Source organism: Prionailurus viverrinus, chromosome X, assembly GCF_022837055.1.
Source record: "Prionailurus viverrinus isolate Anna chromosome X, UM_Priviv_1.0, whole genome shotgun sequence".
Classification (NCBI taxonomy): Eukaryota; Metazoa; Chordata; class Mammalia; order Carnivora; family Felidae; genus Prionailurus; species Prionailurus viverrinus.
In genome coordinates, this window is record NC_062579.1 from 47,577,929 (window position 1) to 47,590,023 (window position 12,095).

Consider the following 12,095-nt stretch of genomic DNA (forward strand, 5'->3'; position numbering starts at 1 on the left):
GATGGCCTGGATTCAAAGAGGTAGGGGCTATGAAAGGGACGGGAGAAAGAGTGGGGCTGGGTCAGGGGTAGGAATCCCCGTTGGAGCTCCCAGGCCCAGCCTGAGCCCCACGTGGCTGCTGTGACCGGGCTGGGTTGGGCTGGGCTGGGCGGGGCCGGCGGCGGGCAAGAAGGCGGGCGCGAGGGCGGGGAGCCGCACGGAAGCCCGGCCACAGAAAGAAGCGGGCGACGCGACAGGGGCGGCTCTTTCCTGGGTGGGGTTTCTGAAGTCGTGGCCCGTTAGCAGGAAGCCGAGCAGTTGCCCTGACGCTAGCGAGGGACCCAATCCGAAACCCCAGTCCCGAGTCCGTGCTGTGTGTACTGTGTGCTCAGCGCTGCCCGACAGCTCCTAGCCGAACTTCCATCAACTCTGCCACTTTTGCAGCCACCATGCCTAAGACGGTGAGTTCTGAGGATGTACGCTGCCGCCTTGGGGGCTCTAGCTGACTCTCGTAGCCCCTTGCTGGTGGCTAGGAGCTTGGCCAGCAAACCGCCCACTCAGAACGCCGAGCCCTCCGCCAAGACCTGGGTTAGGGAGGGGCGAGAATGGAGTCCTCTGGTCTGGTGCGTCCTCGGGTGTGAGTGGGTGCTGGGCTAGAAGTGTGGACTAGGTGGGACCTGCCTCTTTCTCAGATTACAGTTTCCTCCGTGTGGGATGAGGCAGTAAGTAGGGTTCCTTAGGAGCCCGAGGTCTCTTCTTACCCCTGATGTGCTATGGGGGCAGGGGAAAGGAACACTTTCTCCAGTTCATGAATTGGTGCCTTTCTGAGGGGCAAAGCTGCCATGGTCCAGGAGGGGCCAGGGGAACTGAGAAGGAAGGAGGGGGTAGGAAGCTGCAATGGGCTGATCCCCCACCCCCACTCACCTTTCTCATAGCTTCCCCTGGCAGCTCCAGCTGTTTCTCACTAATAGGGGAAGAAAGAGTTGGTGGAGGAGAGAGTTGTGCAGGGACACATCAGAAGCTGTTTGCTTTTACCCAGGATCACTAATACTTAACTGGGCACCAGTCTGAGGAGAGGTCTGCTTTACTTCTAGGGTAGAAGACTGGTTTCTTCCTCCTCTCCACCGACAGATCCTTGCCCTTCCCATTGCTTAATGGGTCTCTATCTCCCCCTATCCCCTCCAGACTTTTCTGTGAGGTGTGGATTCTCCCTTGTGGGGCTGCACCTTTCTAAAATGGTGGTAGCTTCTAGGATTTGGTCTCCACCCCGCTGGCTGTTATGAGAAGAGCAGAAGCGTCCTGGGAGTGGGGCCTAGGGAGGCCGGATGCCCAGAAGGGAGGGGTAGGGGAGGGGTGTGCCTGAATAATGAGTCCTGCTTGCTTTTGTGCAAGTCATGCCAAAAAGCTACTAGGGCCCTTTTCTTGTTCGGGAAGGCCTGGTGACCACACTGGCAAGCAGCTTGTTGTGCTTACAGACCCCTCTCCCTAGAGGACTACCTGAGCCTTGTAGAGCTGAGATAGTGACTAGTAGCCTTGAGAAGGGCCAAGGGTCCCTGGAGGAGAGGAGTGGGGTGCCTGGTTCTTCGGGTGTATGCTGAATTTGGTTGCCACGTTGCTGTATTCCAGCCTTTCTGTCAAGTCATTCTTGCCTTTCCAGAACCCTGTCCATCAAAACCACCAAGTTTTCAACAAGTATGTCCTTTTACCTTCTCTCCTTTAAATTGCTGTGGTGGTTTTATGACACGGGGTTTTCCCACACTTGGCTCCCCTTCCCCAACACACATAAAGTGAGAGAGAATGGTTTTGAAAAGAAAAAAGATGGAAAAAAAGCCCACTGTCTCTGCCAACACAGAGGATTATAAAGATCCTTTCAGGAGCCTCTTCTTGAGTTTAGCTCTCTGTGGGTGTTTTTACCTAAATAGATGGGTGGATCTCTGGGAACAGACTTTACCCTATGACCTCTCTTCACTAGTGGCATATTTCATGGTCAGTTCTAAGGTAGCTCACCTTTAAATGTAACTCTATGGGCCTAGAAATTGCCTCAGAGTTGCCTTAACCATCCCATCTCAGTCAGAAATGGCAAAGAAGAGCGTGGTGATCCTTTTCCTGGGCATGGAGAGAGACGAGAATGAGCTGTTTGAGGTCCAGGCTAGGGTACTGAAGTTACCTGAATACTGAAGGTATTTTTATGCAGATTGACAGAAACTTGAATCAGATTGGAAGAAGAGGGCTGAATTTTGATAGCCTGAAAACTTTGGAGAATTTTCCATGTTGTTCTGTTCAAGTAATGGTCAAATTTAGGAGAAACAACTATATCATGCTTATTAAGACCATAGAATCTTGACCTGAAAGGGACCTCTGAGACTGTCTAGTACAACTTTCTCCCCCTCCTCACCCAAATATTTCTTTTTTTAACTAATGAGGATATTAGGCTAACAGAAAGGAACCTACCTAAGGGCACATGGTGACAAAACCAATATTGGGGTCCAAGGTTTTTGATGCTTATCCCATTGACCCTCTGTTCTGACTCAGTAATTGGGTTCTTGAAATTGAATCCCCTCTCCTGCCCAAAGCAAACTGCCCTCTGTTCTTAGGACTTCCTGGTCCTCAGATAAAAGAAAGTGGATAATTTAGGCAAAGTAACACTGGAATTTGTGTGTTCTCCTGGTGAGAGTTGAGGGTTTCACAAGGTGCCTCTTGTTATTTTTCTCATTCCTCATCACAATTCTGAGGCATCCAGGGGCTTACACTAGTTCACTGCATGCCAGCTAGTAACTTTAGTGAAGGGAGAAAATTCTCTGTTTTCTGCTCCTTCTTTACTAGTTAAGCTATTAGGCTATTTCTGGAGTATGACAGATAGGGAAGGGTAATGGAAAAATCAAATCTGTTCATTCATATGAACCATGTCTGCAGTCTGTCAAGGCTGGGTTTCACTTTTACAGCCAATTGTCTCCCTTAGCCCAACTTCCATTAAATATATTAAAACATGCTCCTCTGTATCCTCTTTCTTCCAGTTCTTGGATTATGCTTCTAGTTGCCAGTTTCCTAAGTCTGCTTTAGCAGCCAGAATGAAGAAGCTTATTAACTTGCTATCTATACTTTCTGCTGATAAGACAGTTGTAAAAACAAAGTCTTTCTCCTTCCCTGCCCTCTTTAATTTTTTTTTTTTTGGTCACAAAGTCTTTAGGACTCCCTAAAAAGAGATTGTTTTTAATTTTCAAGGTTTTCTTGAGTTTTTGGTTTGTTAGAGTTGAAAAGGCTCTTCACAACTATCAAGTCTAACCCTTCTCATTGTATATATGGGAAAACTGAGACCCACAGATAGGGAGGGGCTGACCTAGAATGATGTAGCATGTCAGTAGTAAAGCCAGGACTTGAATCTAGGTCTTGAATTAGTCTTGGTAAAACCTTTTTATTTTGCTGAATTTTTAGCCCTAGCTCAATAGGTCAGGGGAAAGGTGATCAAGTGGTCATTAATGTGACCATCCATGTGAGCAGATATAGAGTCCAGCTTCTTGAAGTATTTGAAGGCTTCTGGATCTGCATTCAGCTAAACTTTAACAGGGACTGTGTGGACTATTTATTCTTCTGCCATTCCTAGCATTGCTTGAGCCACTGGAGTGGCACTAAAATGGTACTTCATGAATAGGAGGCAGAATATCAGTTTTTCAACCATTGAACCAGCCCTGCATACAGACTTTAGGGAAAGGAAAGGGATCAGGAATGGAAGTTATACATGAGAGAAGGTGATTCTTTGGATCCTGCATCTCTCCACTTCTTTATTTCCCCAGTTTACTCTACCATTTGTGAAAGTGTAGATGATAGAGCAGGAACTATCTTGGGGATTTCCTTTAGGCTTCTCCTTGAATAGCTTTCTGGACAGAGAGGGACTGGTTAGGCAAGAGGATCCTTGAAGGCAACAAATAATCTATACTTAGGCTTGGAGCGGGGAAGGTTGTTCTGTGAGTGAGTTGACAGAGGTGGTATTGACCACTAGTCTGCTAACTCTCCATTATTCTCTAGCTTCCCATAACAGTAGCTTGTTTTAAGGGTGTTATTTTTACTTTTCTCTCTTTCTGCTCTCAGGAGAATGCTTTACTGGATGTTGAATGGATATTTAGAGGTCATCTGGTCTATCTCTCTAGCTCCACATCCAATTCTATGGATGAGATAAGATGACCCTTACATTTATTCTGAACTCTGTTCTAATAGTGTTGCTTGGCAATTGTCTGTCTAGGTTCCTTTGTGTCTTCTTGGGAGTCCCCCTTACTTGAATTTTCAGAGTCAAGATCCCCCGAGGGGAGAATATCTGGTTACCAACCAGATATACCAACCAGGGTTGGGCCTTTATGGCTAGAAGCTGCTGGAAATTGGCATTATTACAGGTTGGGAACAGTGTGTTTCTGATTTTTTAGAGATAGAATTGAATTTATAATGTACATCTTTCCTAATTCACAATTTTTTCTTGCTGCTACCATACCCACTCTTCTGCCCCAAAAGAAAAAAACAAAAAACAAAAAACAAAAACAGAGTACAAAGATGGTCTCCTTTGGGACAGTTTAGTGGTCAAGTAGAGAGGTGGTCTTATCATGATTGGCTGGCTTTGCTGTTCATCTTTCCCATCTCATGCTTGGTAGAGCTGAAAAACTTTTCAATTACATGTTCTGATTTGTGTCATAGGAGCAGTCACTTGAAGGGTAGCTCAGGACTCCATTGGTTTGGAAAGTGGCAAGGAACACTAACCGGAGAATTTTTCTTCTCTTTTCATGTAAGAAAAACATCTTCCCTGTCCTTAATTAAGTGATCCAAATGAAGTGAATAGTTAGGCAAGTCCTTTATTCAGTCTCTTCAGTCTCTCCAATTTGTCATGAGGGTACTGCATTAGTAATAAATACACTCTAGGGATCTTAATGTCCTTGAGAGCCTTGATGATACAGCTTCAAGCCTCCCATTTATATGGTTTTTTTTCCTTAAGACATTTTTTCCCTCAAAATTTGAGTGCCTTCTATGTACCAGGCAGTGTGCTAGAATTTTCTGGATGTAAAAAGTTCAGCAGCACTTGCTAAAATGTACTTTTTTGTCCCCTTACACCTCTGGAGGACTGTGTTTTCCTGGGTACTGAGTTCAGAATGGAGAATTTTTAGCTTGGGAGTTGGTTTGTTTCATTAGTAGCTCTGACAAGAACACTGGTATGAGTGTTCTTGGCTGCTTCTTCTTAAGTCTATGGAGGGAAAAGGACTATGTCTTTCCTTACAGAGGAACAAGAAACCAAATGACACTATATTGTGAAGGCTATGAGTTGACTGAAGAGCCTCAGACAAACACTGAAATTCCTTCTCACTGGCTGCCAGTAGCATATACTCCCTGTAGTTCTGCTGAAATTCCAGGAAGCTTTTAGGTTATGTTTCAGATGTACTTTTAACCTTATGAGTGTGGTAGTTAGATATTGGTAAACTTTGAGGAACTGGTGGGCATAAACTAACCTGTCAAGATAGCTACCACCAGTGAGCTGAGGGCTAGCTGTTGTGGGGTACAGCATTTCAAATGCATCTTTATTTAGGATGACCCAGAGCTTCCTCATCCTTAACCTTCACTTCAGCTGATTGTTATGGATTGTCTGGGTTTCTCACAGGAGTGTTTTAAACCACAGAGCAAATGACCTCATCTTAAACTTTTTAGTTCTACCTTTATGTTTTGGATGAGGATAGCAAAGTCCAGAAAAGGGAAGTGATATGAGTGAACTGATAATAAGGCTGGGACTAAACCAAAATTGCCTAGCCCCAGTGTAGAGGAGGAAGTTTTGTCTGCCTTCTAAATGACACTTGGTGCAGGGTACTCAGTGTTTTCTCCCTCTGTGCTGGGGTGACTTGACCATAGTGTTATTATGGTCATGGGAAGAGCAAGTCCTTCTGAATGTGTAGAACTGACCTCAGAGGTTACTTTATATGGAGATGATTAAGGCTCTGACAGTGCCTTTGGGACTCTGTAGCACTTCCCAGGAAGGTAAATGTTTTTTGCTTTGTCTGCAAAGGGTTGTAGAAAACAGATGCATGTGTGTTGAAGGGAGGTAAAGAAAGGAAACTAGTCACATTTTCCTGCTTGAGATTGGGCCTCAACTGTACTAAGAGTTTTTATGGACCAGAATTATTTTCTGTACTAATAACTAGAGGAGTTATCCAGCTTGCTCAGGATCACATAAAGTTGGTAATAGTATTGAATGGAGAACTTGGCTTTCTTGATTACCAAGTTAGTGGTCTCTCACTGGATTTGCCTATCTTGGAAGAATGACTCTTTTCACCAAGGGACACAGACTTCCAGAGAATTGGCTCTGTGGTGATTACATTAACAAGATGGCTGCAGTGGAGTTCCCCTAAATAGCTTCTGCTCTAGCAGATTTCAGTCAGTGGGTGACTCAGTTCTTCTGGGGTCCCAGAATGACGTTTCTCTCTTCCTGCCCCCCTTCACCCAAATCCCTGCTTTCACTTTGCCTTTTTAGATTTATGACCTAGCAATAGCACTGCTAGGAATTTACCCAAGGGATACAAGAGTGCTGATGCACAGGAGCACTTGTACCCCAATGTTTATAGCAGCACTTTCAACATAGTCAAATTATGGCAAGAGACTAAATGTCCATCAACTGATGAAGGGATAAAGAAGATGTGGTTTATATACACAATGGAATACTACTTCGCAATGAGAAAGAATGAAATCTGGCCATTTGCAGCAACGTGGATGGAACTGGAGAGTGTGATGCTAAGTGAAATAAGTCAGGCAGAGAAAGATACCATATGTTTTTACTCATATGAGGATCCTGAGAATCTTAACAGAAGGCCATGGGGGAGGGGAAGGGGGAAAATAGTTACAGAGAGGGAGGGAGACAAGCCATAAGAGACTCTTAAATACTGAGAACAAACTGAGGGTTGATGGGGGTGGGGGAGAGGGGAAAGTGGGTGATGGGCATTGAAAGGCACCTGTTGGGATGAGCACCGGGTGTTATATGGAAACCGGTTTAACAATAAATTATATTTAATATAAAAAAACTACAGTGTACTAAATTTTAAAAAAATAATAAATTTTGAGTTCTTCTCTTTCTGTATCTGACTCAGTCCTCAAGCTTGACCCGTTCCTTGAGATAGGGGAACGTTATGGTATTTTCATTAGTATTTTGGTGGAAGTATTTGCTTTTGTCACAACCATTTGAATTCAGAATAGTCTCTTGGCCTCAACCCTCACTACTCATTTCTAATTGTTGCAGGCCAAACCTGGGGCAGGTGGATAACCGAAACCAAACCAAACCAAACCAAAAGACTTTTAAGGCCTTCATAGAAAGCTAACATAGAGCAGTGGGGAAAAGCACAGACTCTGGAACCAGACTGCTTGGGCTCAAATCCTAGCTCTGTGACCAATTATTTGTATACCCTTGGGCAAGTTACTTAACTTCTGTGTCTCATTTTCTTCAACTGTAAAGTGAAGACAATAATAGTACCTATCTCACAGGGTTGTTTGAGGACTGAATGGGCCAATTTGTGTAAAGTGCTTAGAACTGTGCCTGGCATCTAATAAGTTAGATGCAAATGTCAGTTATTATAACTACTTATGGAACTGAACTACTATATGCCCAACCCTGTGCTAGGTAAAATGGTAAGAAAGAAGGCAGGCAGTTACATTCTCACCATTTATTGAGTGGTTACTAAGTACTCTTTACTATAAGGGATAGAAATAAGTGAACTGAGTATATAGTTCCTGCATTTATAGATGTCCCATTTAATTGGAGATTTAGAGCTAACTCACTTAAAAACATTTTAAGAAAAATAAATACTTTACATTACATTCTCTATAGATTTTCAGAAGAAGGGGGTTTAATGAACAGAACTTTGAAGGTGGGAGCAGTAGCTGTTCTCGGTGGGTGAGTGACATGCTTTTGGTACATGGGCATAAAACCTAGGCCAGTGCTCTCTTGAAAGTGAGTTTGTCTAAAATGAAAGAAGCCTTGAGGTGCTAATTGTTTCAAGGGGAGCCACAAAGTACATGTGACATAGACCAAGTTACTCTTTCTAGGGTCGGTGACAGCCAATAGTCCTGTCTCAAATGCCAAATGTTCTGAAGGGGTTTGTTGGGGAAGAACTGAACCTTGGATTTTATAGAATTGGGTTAGTTACTGAAATAAATTTTACTGTCTTCGTTGCCCATGTAGGTATGTAAGAGATTTCTTCCTTCACATTTTCATATGAACTAAATCAAGGAATGGAGCTTAGTAATTACTTTTTAGGCCAGCAGCCTACAAACAGCTTTCAGTTTTCCCAATGGGTTTACTATGAGATAGGTATTTGGGAAAGATGGAAATGAGGGGATAATTTTTTAGTGTGTGATTGGAATAGGTTAAGGAGCATGTTATTTTCTGGCCAGGTCCCAGCTGCAGCATCTGGGCCTTAAACTTCAAGGAAAGACTTTTTGGGTGACTTTTAAAGCACAGTTCTTTGTGCCTGATGATAAAACCAGATCTGATGTTCCTTTCAGTGGACTTGTTGTGTTAACATAACTCCTAGGCCACAGATATGGTCATTTACCACTGAGCATGCTTAGTAGTAGTGTTTTGTCAGGTAGGTCCTATAATTGGTGACTTTAATTTTTTTAACATTTATTCATTTTTGAGGGACATAGAGAGACAGAGCATGAGTAGGGGGAGGGGAAGAGAGTGAGGGAGACACAGAATCTGAAGTAGGCTCCAGGCTTTGAGCTGTCAGCACAGAGCCTGACTTGGGGCTCAAAACCATGAACTGTGAGATCATGACCTGAGCTGAAGCCGGACGCTCAACCGACTGAACCACCTAGGCGCCCCTATAACTGGTGACTTTAAAGGCCAAATATTCTTTCTGTGTCTGGTGACCCTTCTACTTTGTGAGAATTTGGTATTTTGTGTGGCAGAGTATCAAGCAGGGCCTAATGGTAGAGAAAAGTTGAGGTGTGGGCATTTGGTCTCATAAAACAAGGAATAATCCAAAGAAATCCTTTCTTGGATATGTATTTGGGAGGTGACAGAGGTCAGGGCCTAGTAGGGGGAACAATGCATACCTATCAGGCTTGGTCAGCATTTCCTTCCCTCTCTTTTAGTCTGGGACTCCCTTAAATAACTGGGAAGGATCAGGCTTTATTTTTCTCCATTGTAGTGTGTTTAGATAAGATTCCTGATTTTGCTGTCTTGGTCTAATCTGCCCCCTACCACTCCCTGCCACGTTCCCAAACTCCTTGTCCTTTTTCAGACATCTCACCTGCAGGTTGGATGAAGTACACCAAGATGTTCTTACCTGTTGTAATCTTTGACTGTGGTTGACTATACTGTGGAATGAAGGTGTAGGGTAGGGGTCAAGGTAATAGCCAATTTGAGTGTCATCAGTTAAGTTGTACAAATCTTTGCTGTCTTCAAGGGTTTTTAAATGAGCAAAACTCCTCTCCAAACATCCTTGCTGATCTCTTGGGAGATTAATAACTCAGAAATTCCCTTGCTGAGAACAAAAACCACTTAGCCTTTTGCCTTTGAAATTTTCTTTCTTCTAACATGAAACTATCAGCAATATCAGAAATATGTAACCAGAGTAGATCGAATCTGTCTTCCCCAGGTTTCTTACTCCTTCTGGAACCTGGGCGATGGTATGTCTAGCATATGCTTAGTGAGAACATCTGGCATTTTTCTTCAGAATTACACTATACCTCTCTGCTGGTACTTGGAGAGCTGTTCCAGCAGAGCCTGCGTTGGGCCTGGGGAAAATGTCTTTTGGTTGTCTTTCTGTCTGCCATAGCCTGGGCATTTTCCTAAGGTTGGGAGTTTGTGTCCTGGCCTTAGGCCAGTTGCCAGAGGAAACCAATGACTAAAAGCTTCCTCCCTCTGACATCAGCTTTGGGAACCTTTCCTGATGATTCCCTACCAGTCAAGTATGCCTTATTTGGCTATTTTCTCCCCCCTCAAATGCCCTTTACCACCTCAACTAGTTCCCTGTTTTTTGTTTTTTGGGTTTTTTTTGGTTCAGGGAACACATTTCTCAAGTTTATATAGTGCTACCTGCAAACTTTTCTTTTTTCCTAGTATAGGGCTTGCTTAGAACAGGTGGTGAGGCTCTTTGATAGAGGTGGGGGAGAAGTGGGAGAGGAGAGAGAAAGATGCAAATGCTCTGGAATTACCATAATTTCTCCATCCTTCTTTCATTTCTCCCCCTTCTTTCTTTTTTTTTAAATTTGTAAATGTTTATTTATTTATTTTTGAGAGATACAGAGACAGAATGCGAGTGGGTTAGGGACAAAGAGAGAGGAAGACCAGAATCTGAAGCAGGCTCCAGGCTCCGAGCTGTCAGCACAGAGCCCGATGTGGAGCTATGAGATCATGACCTGAGCCGAAGTCGGATGCTCAGCCGACTGAGCCACCCAGGCGCCCCACTGTCCCCTTTCTCTCTTATCTCTCCTTGCCCTCTTGACTCAGCCTGGCCACCCCCTCTAGCTTCTTATTTAGATCTCTGATAACCTAGGGGTAGTCTTGCTTGACCTAAAAAGGCTCAGAGTGTGGGGGTGGGCAAGGTGGTGCTGGGGCTTTCAGCATCTTAAACTATTCCTTTGGAGTAAGTAAAACACTCCAGTTGGTAAATTCTTTGTGTGTGCCTTTTGTATGCCTAAACTTCTCACTTGGCTTTCCTGATTGGAATTGGTCCACTGTCTGTCTGCCTCCAATCCTCAGTCCTGAGCTGTCTAGCCCTAGGTTAGAAGAGCTGAGCTTTTTGACATTTAAAGCTTGAAGCACCTGTCTGGATGTTTTTTTTTTTCCTAATGCATTTTAATAGAAATGATACAATGAAAAGAATAATGTACTTAATCAGGATATCTGGTTATTTAGTCTCTGCCTGTGTGACCTTGGGCAAGTAATTTCTATGGGCCTTAACTTTAATATCTATAAAATGAGAACATTGGATTTTTCTGTTATTATGATTTTTTTATTCCTATTCTTTAAGAAGATAGTAAGGGCTTCTTAGAAAGAGTTTAACAGAACAGAGAGTAGCAACTATTTGGAGAAGTTACCCTTTCTTTGCAACAGCATTGGGAACATTGTTTCTCCCCCCAGCTATCCATGTATAATTAGCCCTTTTTATTTCAGTGAGTTCTTCTTAGAGATATTGGATCCACCTAACACAGAGATCACTGTGGGCATCCTGGCTTGGAGAGACAACTGTTGACTGAGTGCCTTGGGTGGGGCCTTGGAGTCCAGCCTGCAAACCGCAATTGCTGGTTATTTTGGGTCATTGGTGACTACAGGAAGAATAGAAGACCCTGAATTGGTCATTGTCCCAGCAGGGAAGGGGAAGACTAAGAAATAAACCAAAACTGAATGCTAATGAGATTTGACTTCTTTTACCACCTTCCTCCACAACTTAGCTACCTTAAGCCTATGAAGTTGCTTTTGGCCAAGTCTTAAATTGCTAATGTCCCCTTCCTCTTCCTCTGTTTGAGTCACTGATGTCTATGTTGCTCTTGGATGGGGAGAGCTAGGTGATGTGGGCTTGGAATAAAGGGGAGGAATTTCCAGTGAGAGAGATTGCCACATGCCTAGTGTTAAGCCTTCAACTGATTTTGCATTTTGTGAATATGGCTTCCTTTGGTGTTAGACCTGCAGATCAAAGGAGAGTGATTTCTGAATTTCCTGTCAAGGCCTAATAGGGTGATGAGGGCATAAGCAGGTTTCTAGAAATGATGTGCTCTTGGCTGGATCTGTTTTCACGCATCTTCTTCTTCCTCTTTACTGACATTTTGTAGTTCTACTTGTGAATCAAGGATCCCAGGCTGTATTTCAGCCACCTAGGAGTTGGCCATGAGTTTGATCTTCAACTGCCCTGAGCCCTCTTGAGGGAGGGCATGATATAAGTATTCTTTTTTTAAATTTTTTTTTTCAACGTTTATTTATTTTTGGGACAGAGAGAGACAGAGCATGAACGGGGGAGGGGCAGAGAGAGAGGGAGACACAGAATCGGAAACAGGCTCCAGGCTCCGAGCCATCAGCCCAGAGCCTGACGCGGGGCTCAAACTCACGGACCGCGAGATCGTGACCTGGCTGAAGTCGGACGCTTAACCGACTGCGC

General features: G+C 43.9%; 1 protein-coding gene across 3 annotated transcripts in view; it reads left to right on the plus strand.

Moving 5' to 3' along the window:
* The first annotated feature begins 233 nt into the window (after positions 1-233).
* The window catches only part of MSN (moesin), a 65,886-nt gene continuing 54,024 nt past the window's right edge, over positions 234-12,095 (plus strand). For all 3 annotated transcript variants that reach the window (XM_047844375.1, XM_047844376.1, XM_047844374.1), the window contains exon 1: positions 234-440. Coding sequence is in view for 1 of the 3 variants with exons in the window: in XM_047844374.1 (XP_047700330.1) it covers positions 429-440 (12 nt within the window). In the remaining 2 variants the exon portion in view is untranslated. The remainder of the gene's footprint in view (positions 441-12,095) is intronic.